At 44.3% G+C, this 25,839-nt stretch overlaps 2 protein-coding genes across 4 annotated transcripts; one reads left to right on the forward strand and one right to left on the reverse strand.

Annotated features, from left to right (window-relative positions):
* Positions 1 to 368: 368 nt before the first annotated feature.
* On the forward strand, positions 369 to 13,958 carry mmd (monocyte to macrophage differentiation-associated). Of its 2 annotated transcripts, XM_028986649.1 has the most exons (8): positions 371 to 1,257; positions 1,627 to 6,839; positions 7,330 to 7,411; positions 9,310 to 9,470; positions 10,969 to 11,043; positions 11,129 to 11,230; positions 11,304 to 11,373; positions 12,203 to 13,958. In XM_028986649.1, exons 2-8 carry the CDS (start codon positions 6,814 to 6,816, stop codon positions 12,404 to 12,406), a joined length of 720 nt encoding a protein of 239 aa, XP_028842482.1. In that variant the 5' UTR covers positions 371 to 1,257; positions 1,627 to 6,813; the 3' UTR covers positions 12,407 to 13,958. The 2 variants fall into 2 exon arrangements, with proteins under 2 accessions (XP_028842481.1, XP_028842482.1); XM_028986648.1 differs by lacking the exon at positions 1,627 to 6,839 and having other exon boundaries at positions 369 to 1,257.
* A 441-nt stretch (positions 13,959 to 14,399) lies between these two features.
* On the reverse strand, positions 14,400 to 25,505 carry hlfa (HLF transcription factor, PAR bZIP family member a). Of its 2 annotated transcripts, XM_028987122.1 has the most exons (5): positions 25,351 to 25,505; positions 25,108 to 25,240; positions 24,047 to 24,382; positions 18,240 to 18,454; positions 14,400 to 17,218 (listed from the first exon to the last, which is right to left on the reverse strand). In XM_028987122.1, the coding sequence occupies exons 2-5, from the start codon at positions 25,220 to 25,222 to the stop codon at positions 17,003 to 17,005; spliced, it is 882 nt and encodes a 293-aa protein (XP_028842955.1). In that variant the 5' UTR covers positions 25,223 to 25,240; positions 25,351 to 25,505; the 3' UTR covers positions 14,400 to 17,002. The 2 variants fall into 2 exon arrangements, with proteins under 2 accessions (XP_028842955.1, XP_028842954.1); XM_028987121.1 differs by having other exon boundaries at positions 25,108 to 25,497.
* Positions 25,506 to 25,839: the final 334 nt, after the last annotated feature.

Raw genomic sequence — 25,839 nt, forward strand, 5'->3', positions numbered from 1 at the left:
AAGATTAAGATTACTTGATGCAGTATGTCCCGCTGATCAGAACAACAGAACAGTGACGCACGAAAGAGGATTCGTGTCAATTCTAACTCACAAAAAGAACCCTGGAACAAAACAAATCCTCTACAGAAAGTTGCCGTGCTTTCTGAACAGATTATTTTTAAACTGCTCATGAACCAGGTAAAAGTGACCCATCGATAACTGGGCCGCGGGTGTTGGTGATTAGGCCAGCAGAGTTGCTGGAGCACCAATGGTGACAGATTCTTAAAGCCACTTACGTCTGTCGGTGCGGTTTAATCCCCCCGGAAACAAATGACAATAATTAAAACAGCCTTCTTGAGTATGGCACACTGTTGACAGTCTACAGAAATGGGCTGAGTGACAACGGTGACCTAGGCAATGAGCTCCTTCAACGAAGGGAAATTCAAGGTTGTTTCAGCGGCGGGGATTAAAGTATTTTTACCGCAAAGCCACATATCCACTCTGATCTGCGCGAGGGACAACGGACAGAGCGAGGGAGGGGGAGAGGCCGAGGGAAAGAGGATAGAGAAGAAGGGTGGAGTGTGAAGAGTGTGAAGGGAACAAGACACCAAGAGGGACAATCGGCGTTTAGAAGGGGGAAAAAAAACAGGGGAAAAATATCTTCTGGGAGGCTTGAAAGCGGAGGAACGTCGACCTGGAAAAGACTCAACGTATTGTTTGGACCCGCAGAGAGGAATTCTCTACACATCCCTGCCCAGTGAGAGCTGACGGGCCCTCTGGGCCCCGGACTATGAGGCTTCAACCATGATGGGCTTTACGGTCGAGTACCTGGAGATCGATCCAGTCACTTTGAACCTCTGCATCCTGATAGCCAGCTACGTTATCTTGCTCCTGGTCTTCCTGATATCGTGTATCTTGTACGACTGCCAGGGCAAAGATCCCACCAAGGAGTATGCCCCGGAACCCGTGACTCTGCACAACCCGCCCCCCGTCCGGCTGGTGGTGATGCAGAGCACCCCGGCCTCGGTGCACTGGGATCAGGCCAAAATGGTCACCTCCTACGAACCGCCCTGCGCTGGCGGAGAGAAGAAAAGTACTTTGGTCTGATGATAAACTCTCAAACCCTGGATAAACTAAACTTTTTGTACAGATGATGATTTCTTTAAAGGTTCCGCTCGGTTTTATTTTTATATAAAAATTGGGGAAAAAACAACCACGCAAAAAAAACTGAATTGTACAAATGCTGGGATTAGACCTGCGCAGGACGAGGCTCAGACGGTAAGTAGCAGAACTCTGTTGGTACAGTGTGTGTGTGTCTGTGTGTGTTTGTGTCTCACATTTGCTGATGCACTAGATACCCATGTGATCTGGGTTTGGCCAGTGTTATTGCTTCATTTATTGCTAAGATATTTGAAAGAGTTTTTTTTTATCTAATAAACAGTGAAGCTTTTAAAATGACAGACTTGCATTAGTGAACCCAACATCATTCCACTGGAAATTGACGCAGATACATTAACGGCGTTAAGTGTCTGTTAAGAGTCTGTAGCCATTTAAAGCATGAGCAATGTCTGAGCAGGATTTTTTTTATCAATCTGTATTCTTTTAATGGATAAAACAGTAGACTTTTCTATGTTTCCCTTTTTTTAGGCCCAAATACTCTTTGAAGCAAGTCTGTGATAAAGTTCCTCTGGTCCTGCATCTCATTCTGTCTCCTAGTAAATTATACTGAGCCCACTCAAAATGTTCGATAATTTTGCACCTAATGCATTATGTTTGTTGCATTGTCTACTTGTTTTTTGACTGGTTATGAGTTGTGTGCATTTCCTGTCAAGTCTACTCCCCAAGCCCTGGTTGACTGTGGGTCATGGCTTCATTTTCCAAGACGTTTAGATAACCCTGAGCATTACATAATGAGGAAAGAACGCGCCGCTTGACGTCCTGAGCTCCGGCTGCCCTGCTATATTAAAAAGGACCGCATCGAATCTTCAAAACAAGAGCGGACAGTTATCAATGTGAAATGTCGGCATGGCATGAAGTGCTTACTGTAATCAAAAGGCCAATAAGATTGGAGTGTGTAACTAACATGCTGAAAGACTGGCCGCCGCGCTGAACTGGACAAAGGTGGATAGACACGTAGTTCAGCGTCAATATTTAACCGTTGCCGATGATGATAAGCCTGCTTCTATAAACAGAAAGAGCCAGTGTGTACATTTCTGACAGGTGGCTGCACAGCTCGACTGTCGGCCATATCTGTTCGGTGATAAGCGTGGATGTGGACAGCAGATTTGGATTAAGATATGCATGGCTTCTGGGTAGAGAAAAGTAGTGGAGGAAAGTGTTGGAGAACAGTTTGAGCAATTTTGGATGAAAAAACAAGAACTTCATCATTTATATGAGACACATCATTCATAATTAATATGAAACATATTATTTATATTATATATCATGCACAACTGGAATATAACAGTACTTGCCAGAATCTGGCCTTTATTAACATCAGGAGTCACTGGACTGGACAAGCACAAATATACATGCTGCTACCTTGAACTTGTACACACACACACACACACTCTTTTCTTATTGTTATTTAATACTGTTATAAAAAATATTGTTGTGCACTTTATTCTAACTGTCCTACCTCATTCAATGTGTCTATGGAATGCAATAACTGTTTAAGTTTAACTGTTTAATGCAATAACTGTTTAAGTTTAGTAACTGATCACTTCATCGATGGTAACTTGAAAGCACGTTGTAAGTCGCTCTGGATAAGGGCGTCTTCCAAATGCCTTAAATGTGAATGTAATGTTAAATGTAAGTGCAATAATCATAACCTTAGCTGCACTTTATCCCACAGTAAAATTGTAAATATTCTAGACTTGTATCATTTATATAATCTATTTATCATTTCTATCTATCTATCTATCTATCTATCTATCTATCTATCTATCTATCTATCTATCTATCTAATCTAAGATAATAAATGATAACTTGCAGTGACCAGTATTGTTTAAAATGTGTGATGTAGCTGACCCAATAATGTAATAAAAAAAATTTATAAAACTGTATTTCAACACTATAGCATTATGGATGGTTTGGATCTATTGTAGATGTGGTAGTGTTGGGCCACTGAACAACTGAGGCTAATTGGATTATTTGTTCTTGCAAAGGCTTTTTTCACGAGCTGCCTCATGATGCCATCGAAAACCTCCCGATTGATTCCAACCCTAGACTGTTTGTTCTTGTTCAAATCCAGCTAAATTTGTGGGTTAGCTGGATGACGGCTGAGCTTGTTGGCCGCCAGGCTATTACTGCTCTTAATCTCCCCCACCCTGATGTCAGTAAGGTGTCTTCTAGTCACATTACGAAGGCGCATAGCCAGCGATTACGTAACTCTATGTGCAAAAGGATGTTAACAATGATGCTGTCAATGACGACCACACATTCATTTTAAGACTAGTTTTTGACCGTGTTCTGAACTGTTTCTTCACGTAAAGCCAGTCAAAAGAAATGTTCTAATCCAACTACATTTTTCACGACTAATTTCCCACGACACAGGACTGAAACAGGTTTTTGCAAATGAAGGCTTTTCCTCATTCATGTCTTTATTACTCTTGTGACCATGTCAAGTATAATAGTCACATGGGAAATGTATGAACAACTACTTATAAATACATTGTGTATATGTTAATATATTATCATTTGTAATGTGCTGTATTTTATTATATATTGTTTTGTCAGTCATATGTATTGACACTATTTTGAATCTCCATCTCCTGGGATGTATTCATTTTTGGGACTTTCATGAATCACAAACTGATGGACGGTCCTGGGAAATTACTAGAGAATTAACTTGCATGCACCAAGAAGGTCATGAAACCAATAGTAACAACAGTAATGATTACTGCTTGGTAGTTGAAATCCTGAAGCCATGAAATCCTGAAAATGTGCTTTAATTAGGTCCTTTAAGCACAACAAGATGCCAGCAAAGAATATTGACTACACTCTTGGTTATATTTCTTTATTCTTGATTACACAGACAGAAATAGCATGCAAAGCACCTGTAAGCAGCATCTCAGTGACATGGAAACACACACAGAAGCTGAAATAGCTGTGCGGGGATGAATGGAGTCTGAGCTTGCTTCCACGTTTTAATCCCCCTACTGAGGAATTTTTCAGCCAGTTTAAACGATGGCTGGTGCGGTTATTGCATCTGGTAGTGCAAAATCCCAGTTGTAGACACGTAAAGGTTTCTCGCCCGATTCGCTGGAGGTGAGGTTTGGGAGGAGTTTCATCCCGGAAATTCCGGTTTATGTCACACATTGCGAGGCTTATGTCATTGCCGAATAGCTGCCAAATAACATTTTTGATTTGTGTTCAGCAGAACTGGGTCTATGGGCTTCATTGTGACTTCAGACACTAGAAAGAATGCAGGTTCCTTTTCCAGGTCTTCCACCCACACCTTGCTAGCACCAGGATACACCATACTCATGTCTGTAAGCAAATACCAAACTGGAGCCTCCACCTCTACCAAGGATCCTTGGGTACAATTAATTTTCCCCATTTTGCAAGTGCTAATTATGACTGGCAAGCGTTACTATTTCATTTCTTTCATTACGTACTCAACAAGCCATTTTACTCAATTCCCAGCACATTTGCTGACATTTTACTCTATGCCTTGATTGAGAAAGGATGTGAGATCATGACACATCAGTGTCTCACAAATATTTCCTGCAGAAGACACTGTCCTGAAATTCTAAACCTATAAGCGCCAGTTTAACCCTCAGCCACGTGGCTCGGCAAAGCCACCGGCTCCGGAGTCGTGTGTCCAGAACACATAGCTGTTGTTAAAGAATAAGAGGAAGAACAAAGTTCTTGGGACGACAGACCTGCCATTTGTGTTGCATGTTAACATTAATCAGGGACAGCGCTATATTCATCCTGCTAAATAGGTCTTGCAGCGCGCCGTGGAAGTAGGTCACGGTGAACCTCAGGAGTGAGACTTGCTGTGATGTCCATGCTGTGTGAAGGGTGGCGTTTGAATCTCATCAGATGCTTAGCATAATACCTGAATGGCCTTTGGCCATGCTTAACCCATGACACTATTGCTTTCCCAGTTGGAAATTGGCTTATGCCCACACTCATTATTACTTATTCATTGCAACAGTAGATTCTCCTGTGTGCGTTACAGGCATTGCAAAGTCTCATGGAAGTCCCAAATGTCTGCCTTTCATGGCTGCCCACTGCTCACCAAGGGTGATGGGTTAAAAGCAGAGGACACATTTAATCTTTTGTGTATTTGTGCTGTGCTGCAGTGTTTCACAATGACAATCACTTCACTTTCGCTTTCAGTTGTGACAAATGGGAAATTATGCAATGCTTTAATGTCACTGTGGGGCTCAAGAGATGTTTAGCTGTAGGAGCCTTTAGATGTGAGCATATGGGCTCTGCCAACGCCCCGTTGGCTGTGTGAAAGTCATCTTTAAGGGTCTGCCACCCGCTGCAGTGCAATCCCACCTCCACAGTTCATCCGCGGTGACAGTATGTACCCACACGCACCTACTGCTGCTTGCCTATGAAGATAAATTTGATGGATTGGCTCACTTTCTGCCCTCTGGAGTCGTTTTGTGTCGACAGCTGGACTATCGGCCCATGGAAATGACAAACAAGACGCAGTACCATCAGCTGACAACAGGAAGAACGCTTCAATAATGCATGGTTTCTGGCAAGAATCAAAGGAATGTTTAACACATATATACATACATATTAATACACAGTGATCAGAGTCCTTTTGAATTTATGTGGCCTGATTGTCCGGTGTGAGGTGTGAAGCGTGTTAAAATTAGACTGGCTTAGCAAATACATTTCATTGTCAATTGTGTTGTGCCCCGCTGCTATTCCTGCCTGGTACAGTTATGTAACCGCCGTTGGTAAGGAGGCCTGGTTTCTACAACCAACACATTTCTACACTGCTGCTGTACATAAGTAGCACTGTAAACGTACACTGTTGTCATCTTGGGGAAAGTGGTCAGACAGGCTATTGTGTTGTGGCCTCCTGAACAGGCCAAGTGGGACCGTGTGAATGCTCATTATGTCAAGGTGTCGAGAACTACTCATTAAAACTATTCAATCTATTTCATTAGGGTGTGTTGTCCTTTTTTCTGAACTCTTAGAAATAGTAACAGTTTTTAAAAAGCAAATCAGAATTCCATCACGGAGTGCAAGCGCATATTATATTATTAGGTGTTTATCTTAATTAATTACCTGAGGTTGCAGGCATAAGAGCGTCCTCGTTTCTATATTAGGTGGCATAAATCATCTGAGCATCAGTTATGAATTGTTTCACGGCATCAGGACCCGCCCCCTCCCAGCGCGTCAAGCAAGGCGGGCCAGAGACTCCGATTGGTTGACGGCGGCTAAGTCCCGCCCTCTCCGCCCTGTGATTGGCCGGCGAGCCCCTCGTTCACCAAAGCCCTGTACGCGTAAAGAATTACAAGTTTCGAGCATTCTTCAGAGGACGACGGGAAGGTGTAGCTATGTTGTGGCCGGGGTTCACGGGCTTGTTTATCCGTCTGTTCCGGGCGTAGTTGTGTGCTAGCGCCGTTATGGTCGTCAGGGAACGACTGAAGTAGTGCCTTCTCCGAAAAAAAAGGAGTCCCGAATGAGATTTTTTATTTTCGTGAAGAAAAAAAAGAATAAAACCAAAATGAGAGAGGGGTCGATGTGAACACGGCCTGGGAATTATTGCCTTTGTCTACGCTGTCACGTTTCGACACTTTTACTCAAAAGTCTTCGTGCCAAAAAAAAAAACAAAACAAAAAAGCGCGACGGTTTACAATGAAGAGGGCGAATAGTTTTCAGCGGTAAGTGACTGAGCCGTTCCGTCTCCTTTCTTTTTATGAATCGTGGATTTCCTGAATAAACGCCGATCGGGTTATTAAAGGTTATGAAGTTCGCCGGTGTGTGTGACCGTCGGAGTGGAGATGTGCAGTTGTTTTGTTTTTTTTTTTGCATCACGCCGTCGCCGTCAATATTTTGACGTACGGGCGCCGTCGCCATATTTCTTTTTTTTCCCCCTCTGACGTCCGTCGGCGTCTGGGTGCATTTATGACTCATGTTTCCTCCCGCGCGTCTCTTGTCACTTTCGAGCGTAGAATGCGAAAACCGAACCGCGGCCACGAGCCGGTTCGGTGGTGGTTCCCTGCATCCCCGCGGACACGGACGTCGACCCTCGGATGGAAGGTTCTGGGCGGCTCCCCCCCCCCCAGACCCTTTTCATTGTGTCCCAAATGCATCCATCACCTCCATTTCAAGGCGCCGCAAATCCTGACCCGTCATGTCTTTATTTTGCAGCTTCATGAACAGCAGGGCTGCGGCCAACTGTCGGTATCAGCCCACCTGCTACGAGCACGCCGCCAACTGCTACACACATGCGGTAGGTGCAGCGCTGGCCTCCGTCCAGAACCAGCAGCGGTTCTGCTGATTTTGCATCCAGTCTGATGTGGCTTTCTGCATGCATGACATGCACAGACTGGTCCTCGGGGTCCCTGTCTGGAAAAGATGTGTTGAGGAGGGACACAGGAAGTGACGTGACCATGTTAGAAATAAACGGCAGACCAAATCAAGTGACGACTTGTGAGAAAAATAGTTACAAAGATGGAAGAAATGGGCAGCAATGGTTTGTCCTAGAAAGAATGTGTGTATCTCTCTCTCTCTCTGTGTGTGTGTGTGTGTGTGTGTATATATATATATATATAGAGAGAGAGAGAGAGAGAAGTGATTGTCATTGTGATACACAGTACAGCACACAGTGCACACAACGAAATGTGTCCTCTGCATTTAACCATCACCCTAAGTGATCAGTGGGCAGCCGTGACAGGCGCCCGGGTAGCAGTGTGTGGCGACGGTGCTTTGCTCAGTGGCACATTGGCGCCACTGATTACGCGGCCACTTCCTTAACCGCTAGGCCACCACTGCCCCAATATATGTACAGTACAGGCCAAAAGTTTGGACACACCTTCTCATTCATTTACAGCATTTATCAGACGCCCTTATCCAGAGCGACTTACAATCAGTAGTTACAGGGGACAGTCCCCCCCTGGAGCAACTTAGGGTTAAGTGTCTCGCTCAGGGACACAATGGTAGTAAGTGGGATTTGAACCTGGTTCTTCTGGTTCATAGGCGAGTGTGTTTCCCACTAGGTTACTACCACCCTTTCATTCAATGAGTTTTCTTTTTTTCATGACCATTTATGTTGGTAGATTCTCACTAAAGGCATCAAAACTATGAATGAACTCATGTGGAGTTATTTACTTAACATGGTGTACAGGGTGGTAGTAGCCTAGTGGGTAACATACTCGCCTATGAACCAGAAGAGTGTGCCAAGAGTGTGCAAAGCAGTAATCAGAGCAAAGAAACTAGAATATAAAACCTGTTTTCAGTTATTTCACCTTTTTTTGTTAAGTACATAACTCCACATGTGTTCATTCATAGTTTTGATGCCTTCAGTGAGAATCTACCAACGTAAATGGTCATGAAAATAAAGAAAACACATTGTAGGTGTGTCCAAACTTTTGGCCTGTACTGTATATATACTATTAAAAATGATTTGCAAATGGATTTTGATCTTGATCACCATGTCTCAAAAATCGGTGAACAAAAGTGTGTCAGAGATCACCAAATTATCCACCGTCCGTTTAGAACCGCGAGTGAGGCAATGGCTGAACATTTGCATAGAACAGCGAAGGCATGTGAGGCGCAGATCATGTGGCCTTGCCAAAGGGCCCGGAGCGGGACAGGGTTCCGCCATGGATGTATCTGTACATTCAGCCACAACACTTTACGTCATCTGCGTGGGACAAAAAAAAGGAAAATACAGTTGCTAAATGCAACAGTTGAAATTGTTCTGGTTGCTTCAACCGTTTATCCAGTGGCACCGATAAAGACGAAACGTTCGGTTTAGAGCTGGAGACATGATCCTTCTAATGAACTCTGTGGCGTGATGTACCGTGAATATAGCAACTCTCCTGGTAGTTAGTGGGTGAGACGCTCGCTTATGGATCATAAGTGTCCCCGTAACTTCCGACTGTAAGTGGCTCTGGATGCGGGTGTCTGCTACATGCTGTAAATGTTTAGTCGCTAGAACCTTAAGAACCACCAGACTCGTGTAGTTGGTAACACAGAGCCCTTTTTTTTTTTTTTTTTTTTTTTTTAAATAAGCATTCTTAAAAATTAGCTATGCATGGAAGTCACCTTCTGGTTCTAATGATGTTTTTTTTTTTATTAAAAGGGTTTTGCAATAACTTTTTTTTTTTTGCATTTGCATGCATGCAGCTCCTCATCGTCCCGGCGTTTGTGGGCATGGCGCTGCTGCACCGCTTGTCCGATAACCGCTGGGAGAAAATCACTGCCTGGGTGTACGGTATGGGCTTGTGCACACTCTTCCTGGTCTCGACCGTCTTTCACATCATCTCCTGGAAGAAGAGCCACATGAGGTGAGCTTGCATGCTCTCCCTGTGTTCCCCCGGGTTCTCCGGTTTCCTCGATATCGTGTAAGATATCATGTTTCAGTCGTCAGGATGAATATGCAGCAGCGTTGTCTTTCCACGTTCATCGTTTTTAATATAGATGGATGGCAAAAGTAACTGTGTAATTATGTAACAATCGTGACTTGCCCTAATATTTAAGAACGGTGCTCAGATTATGTGACCCATCATTTAATTTCAATGTATTTGAAAAACTAACGTTTTACAGACATTTGAAACACGGTTACCTCTCACGATGTAAAATGTCTACCAATTTCAGTGGAATTCAAACACAATTTTTTATCATAGCCCAGCCATATAAAGTTTATATATGTTTTACTGAAGAGTGCATCAGGCTTAATTAAAATATTCATACAACAGATCACATTATAGCTCTCAGTACTGGCTATCATATGTTAAACTGAACACTCGTGTAGCGTTTAGACCAGTGACATTGTTGTCCCGTACATCACACCATCTTGGTCATTGTAGTTGCATCTATTGGTATTGCATAAACATTATGTGTTGCCCGCTTTGGAGGCCCATTATACGTTGGAATATTTGGTGCAATAGTTTTGTTCACAGAATTTTATTGTAGAAGTTGCCTTTAACAAGCGAGACTAGTTTTCTGTGCCCCGTGCGGCAAGTTTTCAAACTGCTTTTATGGCTTTTATCATAACTTTATATTGAACTACAAAATTTCATGACATGCAAGATTATAAAATAAAATTTTCTTTCTGAAATGTTTCTTTGTTTGCTCATTATTATAGCCGTACGTTGCGCAAAAGTCCGGCATTTTGGCTCATACCGTCAGAGAAGCATGATTGAATGAGCTTGGAACTCCGTCCAAATATGACGATGGTATTGATGCATGCCGAGTGGCTAGTGTATGTATCTGTGGTGTATATTTCTATTGGGGTTGCCAACTTTTTCCAACCCCAAATCGTGCAGCCTGTCACAATCGGATGTTGCCGCGGAGTCCATGCTTTCGTTCGGTCCCAGGTAGTTGGCTCTTTAAATGTAAATTAAGATATTTAATCGTGGCAGCCAAAATTGTGATCGTGATTAAAATCCGATTGATTGTGCACCCCTAGTAAGACATGACAAGTAATACATTCATACCACACTTGTTCATAGTTATGACCGCTAGTTATGGGGATAAAGTAACTTGATTCAAAATGTCCCGCGCATCACATAGAGAATCGTCCATGTGATTGAGCATGACGGAAAAGGACGCCATAGCAATGTTTGGTAGACGTATCCTACCAATCTGAGAAAGTGCACGAGATGCGTGAAAGTCACACGCTATTGCTGTGTGATTTGACGTTATGTCTTGGCGTCTGCTGGCAGGGCCGAGCTTCCGGCAAGCGTTCGGCCTGTTCACTGGCCTGTGAAAGCTGTAGGAGACGTTCCTTGTGCGAAAAATCATGAGGTCTGATGTGCGGTGCTGGTTGAAATGTGCTTTCAGGTCTGTGGAGCACTGTTTCCACATGTGCGATCGCGTGGTGATCTACTTCTTCATCGCTGCCTCCTACACACCATGGTGAGTCGACCGCTCCTCGTATTCCGGACGAGAGCCGGCGTTCGTGTTCCAATAAATCTTTTTTTTTTTTTTTGTTCCCCCTCAGGTTGAATCTAAGAGAGCTGGGCCCTCTGGCTTCCCACATGCGATGGTTCGTGTGGCTGATGGCGGCGGCGGGAACAATCTACGTGTTTAACTACCATGAGAAGTGAGTGTTTGAACGGTGGAGGATTTTGCGAAGACGCCATCCGCCCAGGTTTTGAAACATTCTGTGCTTGCAGGTACAAACTCGTTGAACTGGCCTTCTACCTGACTATGGGCTTTTTTCCTGCTTTGGTGGTGACGTCAATGGTAAAGTATTTTTTTAACCAAGTTTCGCACTTTTTTTTTTTTTTTTTTTAGTGAATATGTGGATCAGTAGCCTAGTGTGTAAGACACACCTATGAACCAGAACACCACAAAGTTACAGGTTCAAACCCCACTTACTACCATTGTGTCTACCCTGAGTGTCTCCTGGTTGATTGTCCCTGTAACTACCGATAATAAGTGGTTCTGGTTTATGGCGTGAATGTAAATGTCTGAACTGTGTTTCGCACTGTATTGAGTTTTAATTATTTTTAGCACAAATAATTTATTTAGTATTTTTTTTTTGTTTGTTTTGGTCTAAATCATCATGTCAGTCCCACTGCTCTGCATTTAGACCTGAACATGCAATCTTTGAAATGTAATCACATTATTTATTTATTTATTCATTCATTCATTCATTCATCGTTTCACTGGCAGAATTTTTGGCCTGTCTTGTGCCTGATCTGCTCTTTTGACAATATGTGTGGTCTGCTGTGGGAGAGTTAAGACTGGACAGGGTGCCACTTTTTCTTTCAGAGGCCTCTGTCGCCACCCGGCGGTGGCTTTTGGAAATTGCGCATTGGAGCCATTGCTTTCAGCATCCCCCCCCCCATTTTTTTCAACATTTTCAGTGGTAATGATCAGGACTCCATAAGCATAGTGTATGGATACGAAAATCAATCTGATCAAGAGGATATTGTTGAGTCCCAATGTTCATAATCATTATGATGCAGAAAAAAAAGTGTAGTTTTCAGGTTTGCTGACACGCTTTGAAATCTAGAAGATTGAGAAACTATTAAAGCTGCAGTAACAGTGAAAGGTCCTTTCGTTTCAGAACAACACTGACGGCCTCTATGAGCTGGCCTGCGGGGGTCTCATCTACTGCCTGGGTGTGGTCTTCTTCAAGTCAGACGGGGTGATCCCGTTCGCCCACGCCATCTGGCATGTGTTCGTGGCGTTGGCCGCGGCCGTGCACTACTACGCCATCTGGAAATACCTCTACAGGAGCCCCTCTCCCGAGGACATCAGGGAAGCATGAAAGGGCGCGCGTCCTCTTCATCCCCCGGTCACCAGTCCTCCCTCTCCTTCCTACCTTTTCCCACTACCTCCTCCACCCTCTCCCAACCTGAGCCACTCACAACATCCCTCCCCACCCAACCAGCCGCACACCAGATTGTCGAACGCCCGGCTTTACCGTGAAATGGAGAGGGGAGAAGTTTACGAAGACGACCGTGTATTGTTTACTATCTTCTGATCTTTCACGCCGTACACCTCCAGCCCGTCACGGGCGAGAAAAAAACAAAACAAAAAAAAAATGAAATGAAAGTCCAGTATTTTGCGCACTAGACCACGCTCTGTGTACGTCCTCACTTTCGCTGCCTCTGCCGTCACCGGAGCCACGTTCCACCTCACGCCGCCGCCCGGGTTTCAGCACTTTTCGCGCGCGTGTATAATGCAGCTTCTGTCACTGTGGCTTCGCGTCCAACTCGCACGTTTCCCCTCCCGAAACCAAGTGGTCGTTCAGAGATTTTCGACCGCCGGTTTTGTACGGTGGCGACTCTTTCGAGCAGTATTTGGAAAGTGCAGTTTTTTCATAGTTTTTTCCAAGGCGCTTTTTTGTACCGCAAAGAACCACTTATATTTGATAACTTGACCTTTTTGTTGTTGTTGTTGTTGAGGAGGAGCAGTTTCCACTGGAGCGATTTGTATTGTCCGCAGGCCCCTCGTGTTGAATGTATCCGGACACCCCAGGGCCAAATAGGCCCGGAAGCGCATCCGTTGGCTGGCTGTGACCTGTCCACTCTCATCTGTGAAGTGCAAGAAAAAAAAAAAAAACAACGTGCGTTATCATAAACCGATGCAAGAGTAGCATTTCAGTATTTTACGTCTTTACAGCGGTCAGTGGTCCTGCATTGCCTCATTGCAGTGCGTTTAAATCTTTTTTTTTTTTTTTGTGTTATTATTACTATTTACATTATTATAAATGTATAAACATGTTCTAAAGTGACTCAATCGGAGGGGGAAAGAAGCTTGAAATTAATTTCAGGAATTGTACTTTGACCAATGCGAAATCCTGGCAGAGTTGGAGAGGAGGAGGAGGAGGATGATGATGTACTGTATCTTCAGCTGAGTACTGTAACTACAGGCAATCGGGTTCATTATGAAGGGACGTCTGCAGCACTCGGGCCAACAAAATAACTAACCAGACTCGATCTTTTTTGGCAGGACGATCCTGTGTGGTACATGTTCAGTGTTGAAACTGCATGGTGGCTGGTTATGATGTACTTTTTCATTAAATTTTTTTCCCCACCTTGGTGGGAAGACAGGGCACGGGCAGTGCTGATTTTGATCATGTGAGTGTTATTAAAGTAATTTGATCCCTTGACTACTGTGGGTTTTTTTTTTGTTTGTTTATTTTGTCTTCGATTTTGGCACATAACTACTGGCCTTTGTGGGGGGAAACCGCAAACGTTTCTTCTGCTACTTGTATATTCTAAGTTTTCTTTCTCTGGTGTACTGGTGCTGTATATAGACATTTGTGTCTGATTCTTGACCGATATTTCATATGTGTTAATAAAAGATCAAGCTTTGCTTTGACTGTTTTTGTTAACTGACCCATGCAGTAGCTATTAATGAAAATAAATGAGGTCACTAAAATGAATATAATTTATAGCTTTTACATTAATTTTCTTTTAGTTTTTACATTTTAGAACGCAAAACTATGAAATGGCGTATGTAAATAACGTCTCACTGAAGCAGGAGCTATTGCTGTGATGGTGGCATTTTCCAGCAGTCCTGAAGGTTTATACTGAACACTTCCTTACAAAGATGCGACTCAAAAAACACACCCGTCAAACATTAAAGTGTTTCTAAATGTGTTTCTTGCATTGGATTCTTCAAAACGGCTCCATCTTACATCTACATAAGCAGCACAGAGTAGGTGCATCCAAACTTCTCGTCTGGTGGCGTACGTCGGCTGAACGGTGAAATTCATAGAAATTAAGCATCAGAAAAAAACACAAGAAGCAAGAAAAGGAAACTGGAAATACTTTATTTTGACACTATATATTACAGAATAGGGAGAGGCGAAGGGCTGAACTGAATAATAAGTGTTATGCATCTATTTCAGGACACGTAAGATAAACGTACACCTCAGTTTTTGAATTTTTAACCCTCTGAACCAGTCTGTTGGTGTTGCCATTAATACAATGGTCATAAGTCCAAAAAAAACCCAGCACCCTGCCCCCCCCCAGAAAAAAAAATCTCTGCGTATTCATATGGACGATAAAAGACCATAATCTGGTGTGATAGTAAGACTTCTTCACAATGTTTAGCGAGGAAACAGTTTTGAGTATTCAAGGCACTAGACTTAATAATAATAATTGTCTTTTCTTTGCATCTAGGGTGAGGTAGTGAAATTTAAACTGCCCGGAGGTAAGATGGGGATTCGTGAGAAATCAGATTGGCTTTATCCTGTTTTGACGTTTTGCTTTTACAATCTATGCAGGCGTACGCACACACACACACACACACACATCATGCCACACCATTAACACCTGCTTCACTTCCTGTACCTGTATACCTTTAAAAAAAAAAAAAAGGTTAAAAAGATTGTGCACCGGAACAAAACCGCTGTTCCACCACAACCTTTCCTTTGGCCTTGAGCTCTGGCGGGTGAAAACATCATTCACTTAAAACGCTTTTCACCATACAAGATATCCGAGTCGAAATCCCAGTCGCTGGAAGCGTTTAAAACCTGACAACCTCAGAAGCGGAGATCCCGAACACTCGAAAAAAAAAAACATCAAACACCAAATCAAATCTCTTTTTTTTTTTTTTCGTTAGTCGAAGCAAAACAAGAGGCCACGTCCATACAGCCCGACTACAAGAGTAATAATGCCCAGGAACTCATAAACTTTGAGTCTTATACATATATATTGATGTGTGTTTTATAAGTGTCACTTTCCTATAATCTCTTTGATTTGCTGTGCCTTTAAAATATGTAGCCAGTGTCATATAGGAAAAATACTATAGAAAAAAAGAACATGTTATAGAGTATTAATATCTTTATATAGAAACATTAAATCTCTGACAATCAATATATTTCTCATTTCTCTGTGCTGCGCGTTTTGGTCTGTAGTAAAGAAATGAATTGGGGTAACCGCAGTATTTAGACAACACCATCCAACAAAATTCTTTTTTCTTCTTTTCTGTTCCTTAAAACATCTTTTACATTCAATACAGTCATACAGCCATCTTCAAAGAAGGCAAAACAGCCACAATAAAAGACTACACAGATCTGTATATACTGATTTCAAAAGAACCACTCGCCTTAAAATCATGCTCTGAAAATGAGACAAATAAAAATATAAAGGAAAAAATAAAAACCGAGAACTGTTAGCTTAAAAACTGCTTTACAATTAGCTTGAGGTTGGTGTTCTGAAAATCATGCTGAAAATATTCATTCAAATAATAATAATAATATTCATATAATAATAAGTATAACAATAACATCAATGTAATAAGAATATTAATTAACAGTTGAATATTTTAAAGGTTTGTCCATTGGGAGGGGAAAAAAAAGCAACATAAATATCAGGCAGAGAACCAGACGAAGGAAGTAGAAACATTGCACCGGATCAGATTGTGAGACACGCAATAGTGCAGAGTTAGTTGGGGTGAGGTGCTAAGGAGGAGGAGGAGGAAGAGGAGTCAGGCCTCCAATAAAAAGGAGCCGTTCTCAGCGTTGCTGGATTCCGCACCATGAGCACGCCGCACGACGAGGTGAGTTCGGAATCAGAGACGTGCCCGGTTTACAGTGAGCATCATCTCAGGATGAACTCTCGAGACAGGATTATTGCTCTGTGATGTTGTGGTGACAAAGCAGAAAGAAAAAGAAAAAGTGCTTCTCGTATTTTCATAGTTAATCTGTACAGTCATGTCGAGGTTCGAATGCTAATTTCTCACCAGGGAAAGTACAAAGGACACGTAAGCACGCGAAGCAGGGTGACGTCTGCAACACAAAGACACGCAACAAACAAGGAGAATGGAAACCTTTAGCTAAGACCCCCACCCAGAAGCTCACTGAGCAACTAACGACACTCCAAACTACCGCGGGGAGATGCACATTTCCACACGTAACCAAAACACAAAAGGGGAAGAATGAAAGTAACCAGAAGAGGTGAATTTGTAGTAAAAAGGACCACAGGAAATGGAGGCGAGTTGCGGAGCCCGCGCCCCGTACACAGTTCGCGTATAAAATGGTTGAAAAAAAGGGACAGGAAAGCCACGTGGATCTCCGTTCCTGACAAGAACGGAGTAGGTGTGGGAATACACAACCCCCCCCCCAAAAAAAAAATAACACAAACCTACAAACTCTCTCGAAGTAATACAGGTATGTACATACGGGCGAGATAACTGAGGAGAGGATGAAGAAGTGCAGAGTAATGGCCTGTTCTGCAGAATCTAATGGGCGTGAGGGGACACACGCAGACTCTGGGTGGCTAGGAGGGGTGGAGCCTCTCAGACGGGATGCACTTAGTCCTTGGAAAAACTCCCGGGGAACGAGGCTGGGGTCGGTCGGGTTTGTGAGTGAGGGGGGAGTACGGGTGCTGGGCTGAGGGGTCAGGCCTGCTCACAGGGGGCCGTGGCGGGCCTCGTATTTGGCTAGAACGTTCTTGCAGCGGCCGAGCTCCTTCCGCAAGTCCGCCACCTCCAGGCGGAGGGCCGCGTTCTCCTTCTCCAGGAAGCCGGCCCGGATGGCGATCTGGTTCTCCTTCAGCCGGCGTGCGTCCCGCGACCTCTTGGCGGCAACGTTGTTCTTTCGGCGCCGCGCCCAGTACCTGTCATCCTGTCGCAAACAAAGACAGTCACACAGTGCACAAGTGCAATGCTGTCTCCTGTAAAAAATTATTTTAATCAATCAAAGAGGGGGTTTCAAAGAAACACACATATTCACTCTAAATCTTTTTTTCATCAGTAATAAAACAAAAATTATTCATGTTTAGATTGTATTCTAAAATCAATGATGATCTGCAAAAAATTGGATAGTCACTAGAGGGCGCCACTACTCGCCTGCCCTTGCCACTAACTCCCCTCTACCTATTAATGCAGTCCGGGTACATTTACATTTACAGCATTTATCAGACGCCCTTATCCAGAGAGACTTACAATCAGTAGTTACAGGGACAGTCCTCCCCTGGAGCAATTTAGGGTTAAGTGTCTTGCTCAGGGACACATTGGTAGTAAGTGGGATTTGAACCTGGGTCTTCTAGGCTGGGTACTTTGTTCCCGTTCTCTCATCATCACTACACATCATATGTTTTCACTCGAATCTGTGTTTTTTATACACTTCAAATATCCTGTTTCAGCTTTTCTTGCAAATTCTTGCAAAGTAAATAAAATTTAAGCCATACCATTAATGAATTGCTCACCCAACAAAATAAATATTTAACAATAATAATTATTATAATTCTGCCACTTCAAGGGAAATAACTTCACCTGACCTGGGTTACAGGCCAGCTACGCTGAGCCAACGACTCGCACCTCCGAAACGTCACTGTCCATATTCCCGTTTCAAGATCGATTCCTTACAGCTCTGAATGTGAAGTATGACGGCGATGAGTTAAAATTACATTTTCTTTTGGGTTGCTTGAGAAGAAAGAGTTGAACTTTTGAGATGTTCTAACCTTTGCACCGGACACCCACGTTTCCTACTGGTGCTGCGCCAATACGTCTATTTCTACTTCACTCTTTTGGGAGGTTTGGCTCCTTTAGTTCAACAAACTCTCTAACCTGCTTACATAACACCAATAATGTAAAAGCTCATTTTTTAAATAAAATTAATGGCTTTAACAAGCAACTTCATTTACCTTCATGTCTTCTGGGATAAAGACCTTCCGTGCTTTCTTGATCATGGGCTGCGGCTTCAGCTCTTCCGCAGAGAACTTACGCTTGCGGGGATCGAAGATCTCCTGGCCGGGGACGCTGGACAGGGCCAGGTCAGCTGGGTCGGGCTCGTAACCAACGGGGACCTGGATGGAATCTGGGTCGATTGGGCTGGGTGTGTTACGGGCTGAAGGCAACCCTAAGAGCAAGACGAAAGACAGAACAACATAACTTGTTAAATTCCAAATGATATATATATATATTTACTCTTGCATGTGCCTCTGACATGTACTCTGGTGGAGAAGACCCCATTAGAGCCCCTCAGAATGGAAGAATGGACACGGCAAGAAGGCTGTAATGAGCGCGGTGGAGGGGGTCATTACCGCTTCACTTCTCACTTCTCTCGGCAGATTTCTGCAAGTTGGACACACAGCTTCGCTCATTAAAAAACGCGTCTATTGTGCAGAGTGTTGGCTTATCGAATGCCTTATAATACCGTTATTGATTAAGAAAATCTGTGAGGTTCAGACTGATGAAGTAGGGTGCATGAGTGCATCTTCTCTATGAGCTACTTTTAATTATAAAAAGCATCATTATAGTTTGTCTTCTAGGGGACAGTTTGTCCATTCCAAGGCATAGATAGTTAGCAAGCATTCCTTTCCTGTTTGATGTGACATTAGCAAATCTTTATTAACATCTTTATTAAAATGATAGAATTGTAAGAAAACAGGATTAACTACTAAATGTCCAAAATAACTATAATTAATAATCAAAGATTTAAACAAGCCATATACCAAGAAATTATTTTGCACTGATAACAATATTTATACTATTTAGCAAAAATGTATTGTATGGTTTGTATTAGTATTTTTTTAATACATTACACATTAATAAACATAAATGTAGTGAAAGTTGTCCATGGACCAATGTCAAAAGATCAAAAGCACTTAGAAGATGTATACAAAAGTAGTACAATGTACCTAAACATATAATGATGTAGAAAGAAATACTTAATAAGTATTTTTACATAATATTACGTTGTTTTAAATGATTGCTGGTTAGCCATTACAATAAAAAATAGAATATTAAATGCAGCATTAAAGATTAGCCATTTAATTTTAAACTGCAGGCCTACTGTTCACCACTAGGTGGCGAGAGACACAAACTATTCTTCATGCCAGCCCTCCCAGTTCCAACAGCTAGATGTTTCCTAAACAGGCAAGTCTGGACAAGAGCAGCAAGACTTGAGGCAGTTGTGTAATAACTAATTAATTTCAGTGACATAGCAGTCCCTACAAAGATGAGTGAAATATTGCCCTTCCTACGCTCGTTCACTGTAGGATTATTGCATCAAATTAACACCATTTCCTTCAGGGTGGGATTAAAATGGAGGTGGTGTGCTATTCAGATAAACAAATCTGTTTGCAGACTAGCTGACAGGGATCCCCCCGGAGACCTGTTTAGATACTTGGTCCAAGTGGGACTGAATCTTACATTTAATTACTTGTAAGAACACAAATAGCCTGGCAATAAACCCTGAAAAAAAGATACAACAAATAGTTGTATGAACATTCATATGAACGTTCACATCTAGCGCCACAACTCGGAACTTCACTTATAACTAAAGAAAATTCACCTTCCGTAAAGCAACAGCAGCAAACGGAAGGCTCCTCGCCCACCTTCTGCGCAAGGCCGCCATCATACTTGGTTCACACATGCCATTTAGAAGGCTGCTTCTGCCAGAACTAGTTACAGGAGAGCCTTTAGCATGGCCATTTTCAACAGAGACGCGTTGCGACGGCGTAGCCGCGCCTGCCAGCGGCTTGGGCGAGAACCCGGCTCAGCGTGAGAGACCGCTGTTCTCCACAGTACCGAACGTGCGAGGCAGCTGGCATCTCCAACAGCACAATCACGCCGCGGCGGGAGCGCCCAGCACCGCACACCTTCAGCGCGGCTTGTGTCTGCTTCACCGTGCCGAAAAAAACACTCGTTCTCCTCAATCAATTAGGAACTTCACACAATGAAAACTTTATAATTAGACCCCTAATTTTCATTTGACCTTTGATTTAATGTAGTCATTTATAATATTTTTCAAAGGCCATGTATACTAATATACATGCTCACCTTACATGTTCACAGTCCGGCACACTCCACCTAGTGGTGCTTCCTTGTATGACACTTAATACTGTACCTTCGCAACTTAAAGAGTTAGTCTACATTTACATTTACATTTACAGCATTTACCAGACGCCCTTATCCAGAGCGACTTACAATCAGTAGTTACAGGGACAGTCCCCCCCTGGAGCAACTCGGGGTTAAGTGTCTTGCTCAGGGACACAATGGTAGTAAGTGGGATTTGAACCTGAGTCTTCTGGTTCATAGGCGAGTACGACCGGCCAGTCTAATTATTCACTTTTTAATAAGAGGGTATGCAAAAATCTATTCAAAATCCTTGACACAAAGGTGTGTTCAGGCTGTGCCTCACTGGTGTGTCGCAAAATGCAGAGGATTTCAGTGACATGGAGTTAGTTTGACAACTAAGTCTCACAACCCCAAGCCACATTACAGGTGTGACAACTACAAACTACATCAGCAAACCAGACCAGTTACGTGATCACAATTTTACAAAATACATGTTTCTAACTCTTTAACACAAGAATTGTCCTCAACCCACTGGTTGGCTATTTTCAACTGCAGCAGCATCTGAGCAGGGCTCATGTAGCCTAATTAAAGAACCACTGAGGAAACGTAAATAGTAACTGTGACACCTGAGTGACAGCCTTGACCTGCTTTGTTAGGCTCCTGACCTCTTCACTCCTGGTAATGAGCTACATGGTAGAGCATCTGTAGAGCATCTTGGCCACGTTTCCTGGGAATCGTGTCCCCCGTGGTTGGGAAGAACGGCCAAATCTCACACAAGGCTGGACCTTTGTGTTCAGTTGGGCAAATAGATCCACTCTTGGGTGGCCCGAGTAATGCTGGTGGAGCTTCTGACCCAGCGATGAACCCACCCTTCCTGAACCCCCCCCCCATCTCGGCCCGTGCCGGATGCCTGTTCTTCCTATTCTCCCCCTCGTGAGCTCTGGGCCCCCCCATTCTCCTCTGCTGCGAGCGGGCGGAAGCCGGACACCGCCTCGGTGGGGCCCGAGATGGCTGTCTGAGCTGACATTTTGTTCTCGGTCGGCTCTGCTCATTTCCAGAACGAGGGACGGGAGCGCCGCCGAAATGCCACATAATGTCAATACCTTCACCTTAATAACCAGCTTTTCTACTCCTTCTCCCGCATCCTCCCTGACGCGTAAATTCATTCTGCACCAGCGTTTTGATCCATCCATTTCGTGGCGCATTTGGCTCTATGGCGTTCTTGTGTCTGCCTGCCAGAAACGGAGCGCCTGATAACAGGCTAATCGGATTTAGGGCCAGGAACGGATTTCCATCTCCAGCCCAGTCGTTTATCAGGCCTCTCCGTGGCACACAAGTCCGTATATTCGGTGAAGTGGCACAAGTGGCCCTCTGGAGGCTTCGTTCCTCTGTCCGGTGCACGCCCGTGGGCTTTAGGGCGACCTTTGCGACCCCAGAGACTCCTCCCCCGACCGCTGGTGGCACCCAAGGGCGCGTGTGTAAGCCCGTGTGTAAGAGGGAAACGCCGCACGCTCAGCGCACGTGACGGCTGCACGGCTTGAGCAATGTGAGTCCCTGCGAGTACAGCCTGTGCTCGGCCGGTCCGGGCTTAGAGGGAGGGAGGGGGGGGAGGGGGGAGCTTCATGCCGTGACAGCGGCACACGGCGCCTGCATGTGTCCGTCACATGGCCCCGCATGTGGCGGGAAGGGCCCGGCCCCGCGCCCACGTGCGCCGCAATGTGCGCCGTCAAGGCAAAGACGCACACGCACAGCGAATGTGCACACGCCGCACCACCCATTTAATAAAGCACACGCCCCACACGCAGCTGGAACCACACAACTAACGAACAAAAAGTCCCTCACGCCATTTACGCCGTACTATCAGCAGTTACAGGGACAGGTGTCCTGCTCAGGGACACCGTGGTAGTAAGTGGGGTTTGAACCTGTGACTTTGTGGCCTTCTGATTCATAGACGAGTGTCTTACCTACTAGGCTACTTAGCAAAAAAACACCACAAGTTCTTACTGCTGCACAACCATATTGTTTCTATAAAAACTATCCCCTCCAAACAGCTCTGCACACACACACACACACACACACACACACACACACACACAGACACTTGGGATTTAAACGGGCCCCATTAAAAGCAGCTTTCAGCTCAGAAACAAGGCGTCCGGGATGGAAAGAGTGACAATTCACAACCCAAGCGGTGTTAACGACTGGTGGCTTCAGCAGTCAGAAACGAGACGAGACGTGACGTGTCGATACTCGCCACCACCTGCAAACTTTCGATTGAATAACGTGACGGCGGTTAATTGTCCTACACATAGCAGCCTGGCATAATAAGGACCGCTCATATATGCATACATATATCCGTAGAGAGCTTTCTCTCCGTATCGGAATCCACACGGGAAGCACAGCCAATATGATCCAGCACAGTCAAGGAGAAGAAAACTGGAAGAGAATTTTAAAAATCCATCTGCCTTCACTTCGGCCTTGTTTGTAAAAAATGCATTGTTTCCTCCGCTGACTTTGATTACAAATTTGGCTCCTATCATTTACAAAGTTAGCATAACCACGGTAAAATTATAATTTTGTGGCATTTTAGTTTTAAATTTTCGGTTGTATTTTAATTGGCCTTGCACATCTGTGGTTTATTTTCACGCTATATATTTTCTCGTATTTTTACTTGCATTTTTTTAATTCAGTAAAGAACGAATGTTCCAAAGGTCAAAGAATAAGCTTTTTGATTCATCGTAATTTAAATAAATTATTATTGTTTTGCCAAAACCATCTCCACATGGCCATGTTGGATTGTTGTCATAAAAATAATTGCCGTTGGAGTGCCCCTAGTGGACATATTGCTTAACACCATCACCACCGTAAATCGGAGTGTGGCAGTATGACGACGGAATTATTTTATTGATAAATAATATAATGTTCTATTGTCTGCTTCAATGCCAAGTGATCCAAAAGAAAGATTTGTCACACGACTACGGTCACGTTGGGCTTCCATGCGTGTTAACACTCCCATGACATCAGATGGAATCTTGCCTGTGGGTGTCTTCGTTTTAGTGATTGATATTTTCTCGGTAAATGCATGTGGGGAGGTGCATTCTGCTCAACCTGCTGCTTTGCTTTTCACGCCCCACCCGAGAGCAGTCCGACCGGAACTGTCACACGTCATCACAAGACATTGGCTGGGGCTTCAATTGCACTCCATTGCAGGGTCACTCACCCCGGGCCAGCACAGCGTGAGGTTCAAGGACGCAGCGGCATTAGCCCGATTTGCGGGAGTGAGGTTCACACTTGCTGCTGCAGATTACCCGGCTGATAACGTGTCTATCGAGCGCCAGGCTGCTATCGCTTTACCGTAAAATGCAATCTGCCACTTGGGGGCCGTTAACCTTTGGACACTGAGGGTAGGAAAGTTGTCGGGCGAACCTTGGCCGCGCTCAGATTTATTCTGCCGCGGTGCGGGCTGAATCCATGAGCGGAAAAATAAATAGGAATTCAAGGCCGCCTGCAGGTACGTGGGAAAGCTTGCAAGGTGACGACGACGAACCTGGCGGTGACAGGCCGCCCGGCGAGCGCGCACCAGGTGAACAAACAGCGCTCACGCTTTCCTGCGGAGGGAACCTTCCGTGTGTCATTGGGGCGCAAGTACCTGCTCTGCCCGGGCTCTGCATGCAGTTCTGGGGGACCAGGGCTGTGTGCACCGAGGTGGTGGCTCGGCTGCTCAGGTCCACCACCGAGGGCGTGGCCGGTGCGGGCGGGGCCTGCGGCTGCTGCGGGGGCTGGCTTTGGTCGCTCTGGGGAGTGGCTGGGATGCCGTTCTCTGACAGGAACTCCTCCAGGTCCATATACTCCAGCTGAAAGTTGTCCCCATCGTACGGCAGTGTCTTGTCCCACAGGGTGGGCCCCAGGAAGGCTGACTGTGGAGCATTGACCCCGCTGCTGTCCTCTTCTAGCTTCTTCTCCTTCTCTTTCTCCTTCCCAAAGCCTGTGAAAGCCACAGAAAATTATTACTTAGACTACAGCCCGACAAAAGCATCACTTTGTTTCTGATGTTCTCAACTTTGTTTACTTGTAGTTTACAAAAAATGGCTAAATATTAGCTGTGACAAATTCTTCAAGTGAAACACAACTTGTACATAATTTGAACAAGAAGCGGAGACAAAAGGGACCAAAAAAACTCAACAAAACAACCAAAACATCCAATTAGGCAGGAATGCATGAAAATAACACACGACGCCCTCTATGGGTCACATTGGGTACGTTCACAAAAATTATAATAATAAAGATAATAATAACAAAATAATTACAGTATCATACAATATTCGTTAAATTATACATGAAACAAGTTAACAGGACAACTTCGTAATAACTGTTTTTCCATAAAACGTATGTGTAAAAAAAAGTGCAAAATGATCAATTGTTTGGCTTTTTTTTTTTTTTGTCATTTTTAAAATAGACCAGGCTGTCAGTCGTTGTCCAATGACACAAGAAAAGAGGTTGCAACAGCAGACGATCATATCCTACACTGGCAACGTGATTCCGAAATATCCACGCAAAATACATTTCACGGCTTGCTTGGCCGTGACAGTCAACTCATCAGAATCATTCAACTCTATGCGTCGAGTGACGATAGTAATTTTTTTTTAATCGGCGACACGTCGCGGCGACAAGTGACCAGGCGAGCAACTTGACACGGACGCCGCTTCGTACCTTCGTCGTGGTGGAAGGGCAGCTTCAGCGGGTTCTCCAGCAGGGATTTCAGCACGCCGTGGGTCGGGGGTAGGAAAGTTGAGTTGATGGGAACAGCTCTGGACATTTTCTCCATGGCTCAAAAAGTACGTCTCTTGAACAACCCCCCCAGAAGAAATGTAATTTAAAAAAAAAAGTCGATTTCTTTGCAGATCAGCAAACACTGAGGGGTGGGGGGGGGAGAAATGAAACACCTGACCACACCTGGTGCGGAGCCACCGAGGAGCGGGAAAAGAAAATCCGCAATGGAAATAGCCGAGATCTTTTTCTTCTCGCTCTTCTCCGTAGACCCGCTGCTGGAGCTCGATGCGGCTAGAAGAACTGGCTTCAGCGCGGAGCCAAAATGGTTCGCATTACCATGTGCGGACACTGACGTCGGTGACGTCAATCCACCGCATGCTAATGAGCCCGGTCTGAACCAATCAGAGCAGACAGGGGGGCGTGCTTCTAAAAAAAATAATGAGCCGTTGCTGGACCTCCCTTGTTTTCTATTCAGCGTTATTAACAGTTCACTTAATAAGATTCTATTAGCAGAATAACCTAGGAATCGACAGACTTTATTGACCGGCGGAAACGCTGTGCCGTGAACGCACCTCGCATTTATTTTCCGTGATTTGAAGGCTAATATGAAGATTAAATCAGCCTTTGCGCTCCATTACTTTATGGAAGTAATGAAATAGAATTTTCCACGTA

This window comes from Denticeps clupeoides, chromosome 7 (genome assembly GCF_900700375.1).
Source record: "Denticeps clupeoides chromosome 7, fDenClu1.1, whole genome shotgun sequence".
Taxonomy (NCBI): domain Eukaryota; kingdom Metazoa; phylum Chordata; class Actinopteri; order Clupeiformes; family Denticipitidae; genus Denticeps; species Denticeps clupeoides.

What these genes read in the sequence shown, in the direction of transcription:
- mmd (XM_028986648.1), top strand. Translation starts at nt 1,220, where the DNA reads ATGCTGGGATTAGACCTGCGCAGGACGAGGCTCAGACG. An exon ending in CCAACTGCTACACACATGCG is followed by an intron (nt 7,412 to 9,309) that starts GTAGGTGCAGCG and finishes GCATGCATGCAG; the next exon opens with CTCCTCATCGTCCCGGCGTT. An exon ending in GCTGCCTCCTACACACCATG is followed by an intron (nt 11,044 to 11,128) that starts GTGAGTCGACCG and finishes GTTCCCCCTCAG; the next exon opens with GTTGAATCTAAGAGAGCTGG.
- hlfa (XM_028987122.1), bottom strand. Translation starts at nt 25,222, where the DNA reads ATGGAGAAAATGTCCAGAGCTGTTCCCATCAACTCAACTTTCCTACCC. An exon ending in GCCCTTCCACCACGACGAAG is followed by an intron (nt 24,383 to 25,107) that starts GTACGAAGCGGC and finishes TGGCTTTCACAG; the next exon opens with GCTTTGGGAAGGAGAAAGAG. An exon ending in TTATCCCAGAAGACATGAAG is followed by an intron (nt 17,219 to 18,239) that starts GTAAATGAAGTT and finishes TGTTTGCGACAG; the next exon opens with GATGACAGGTACTGGGCGCG.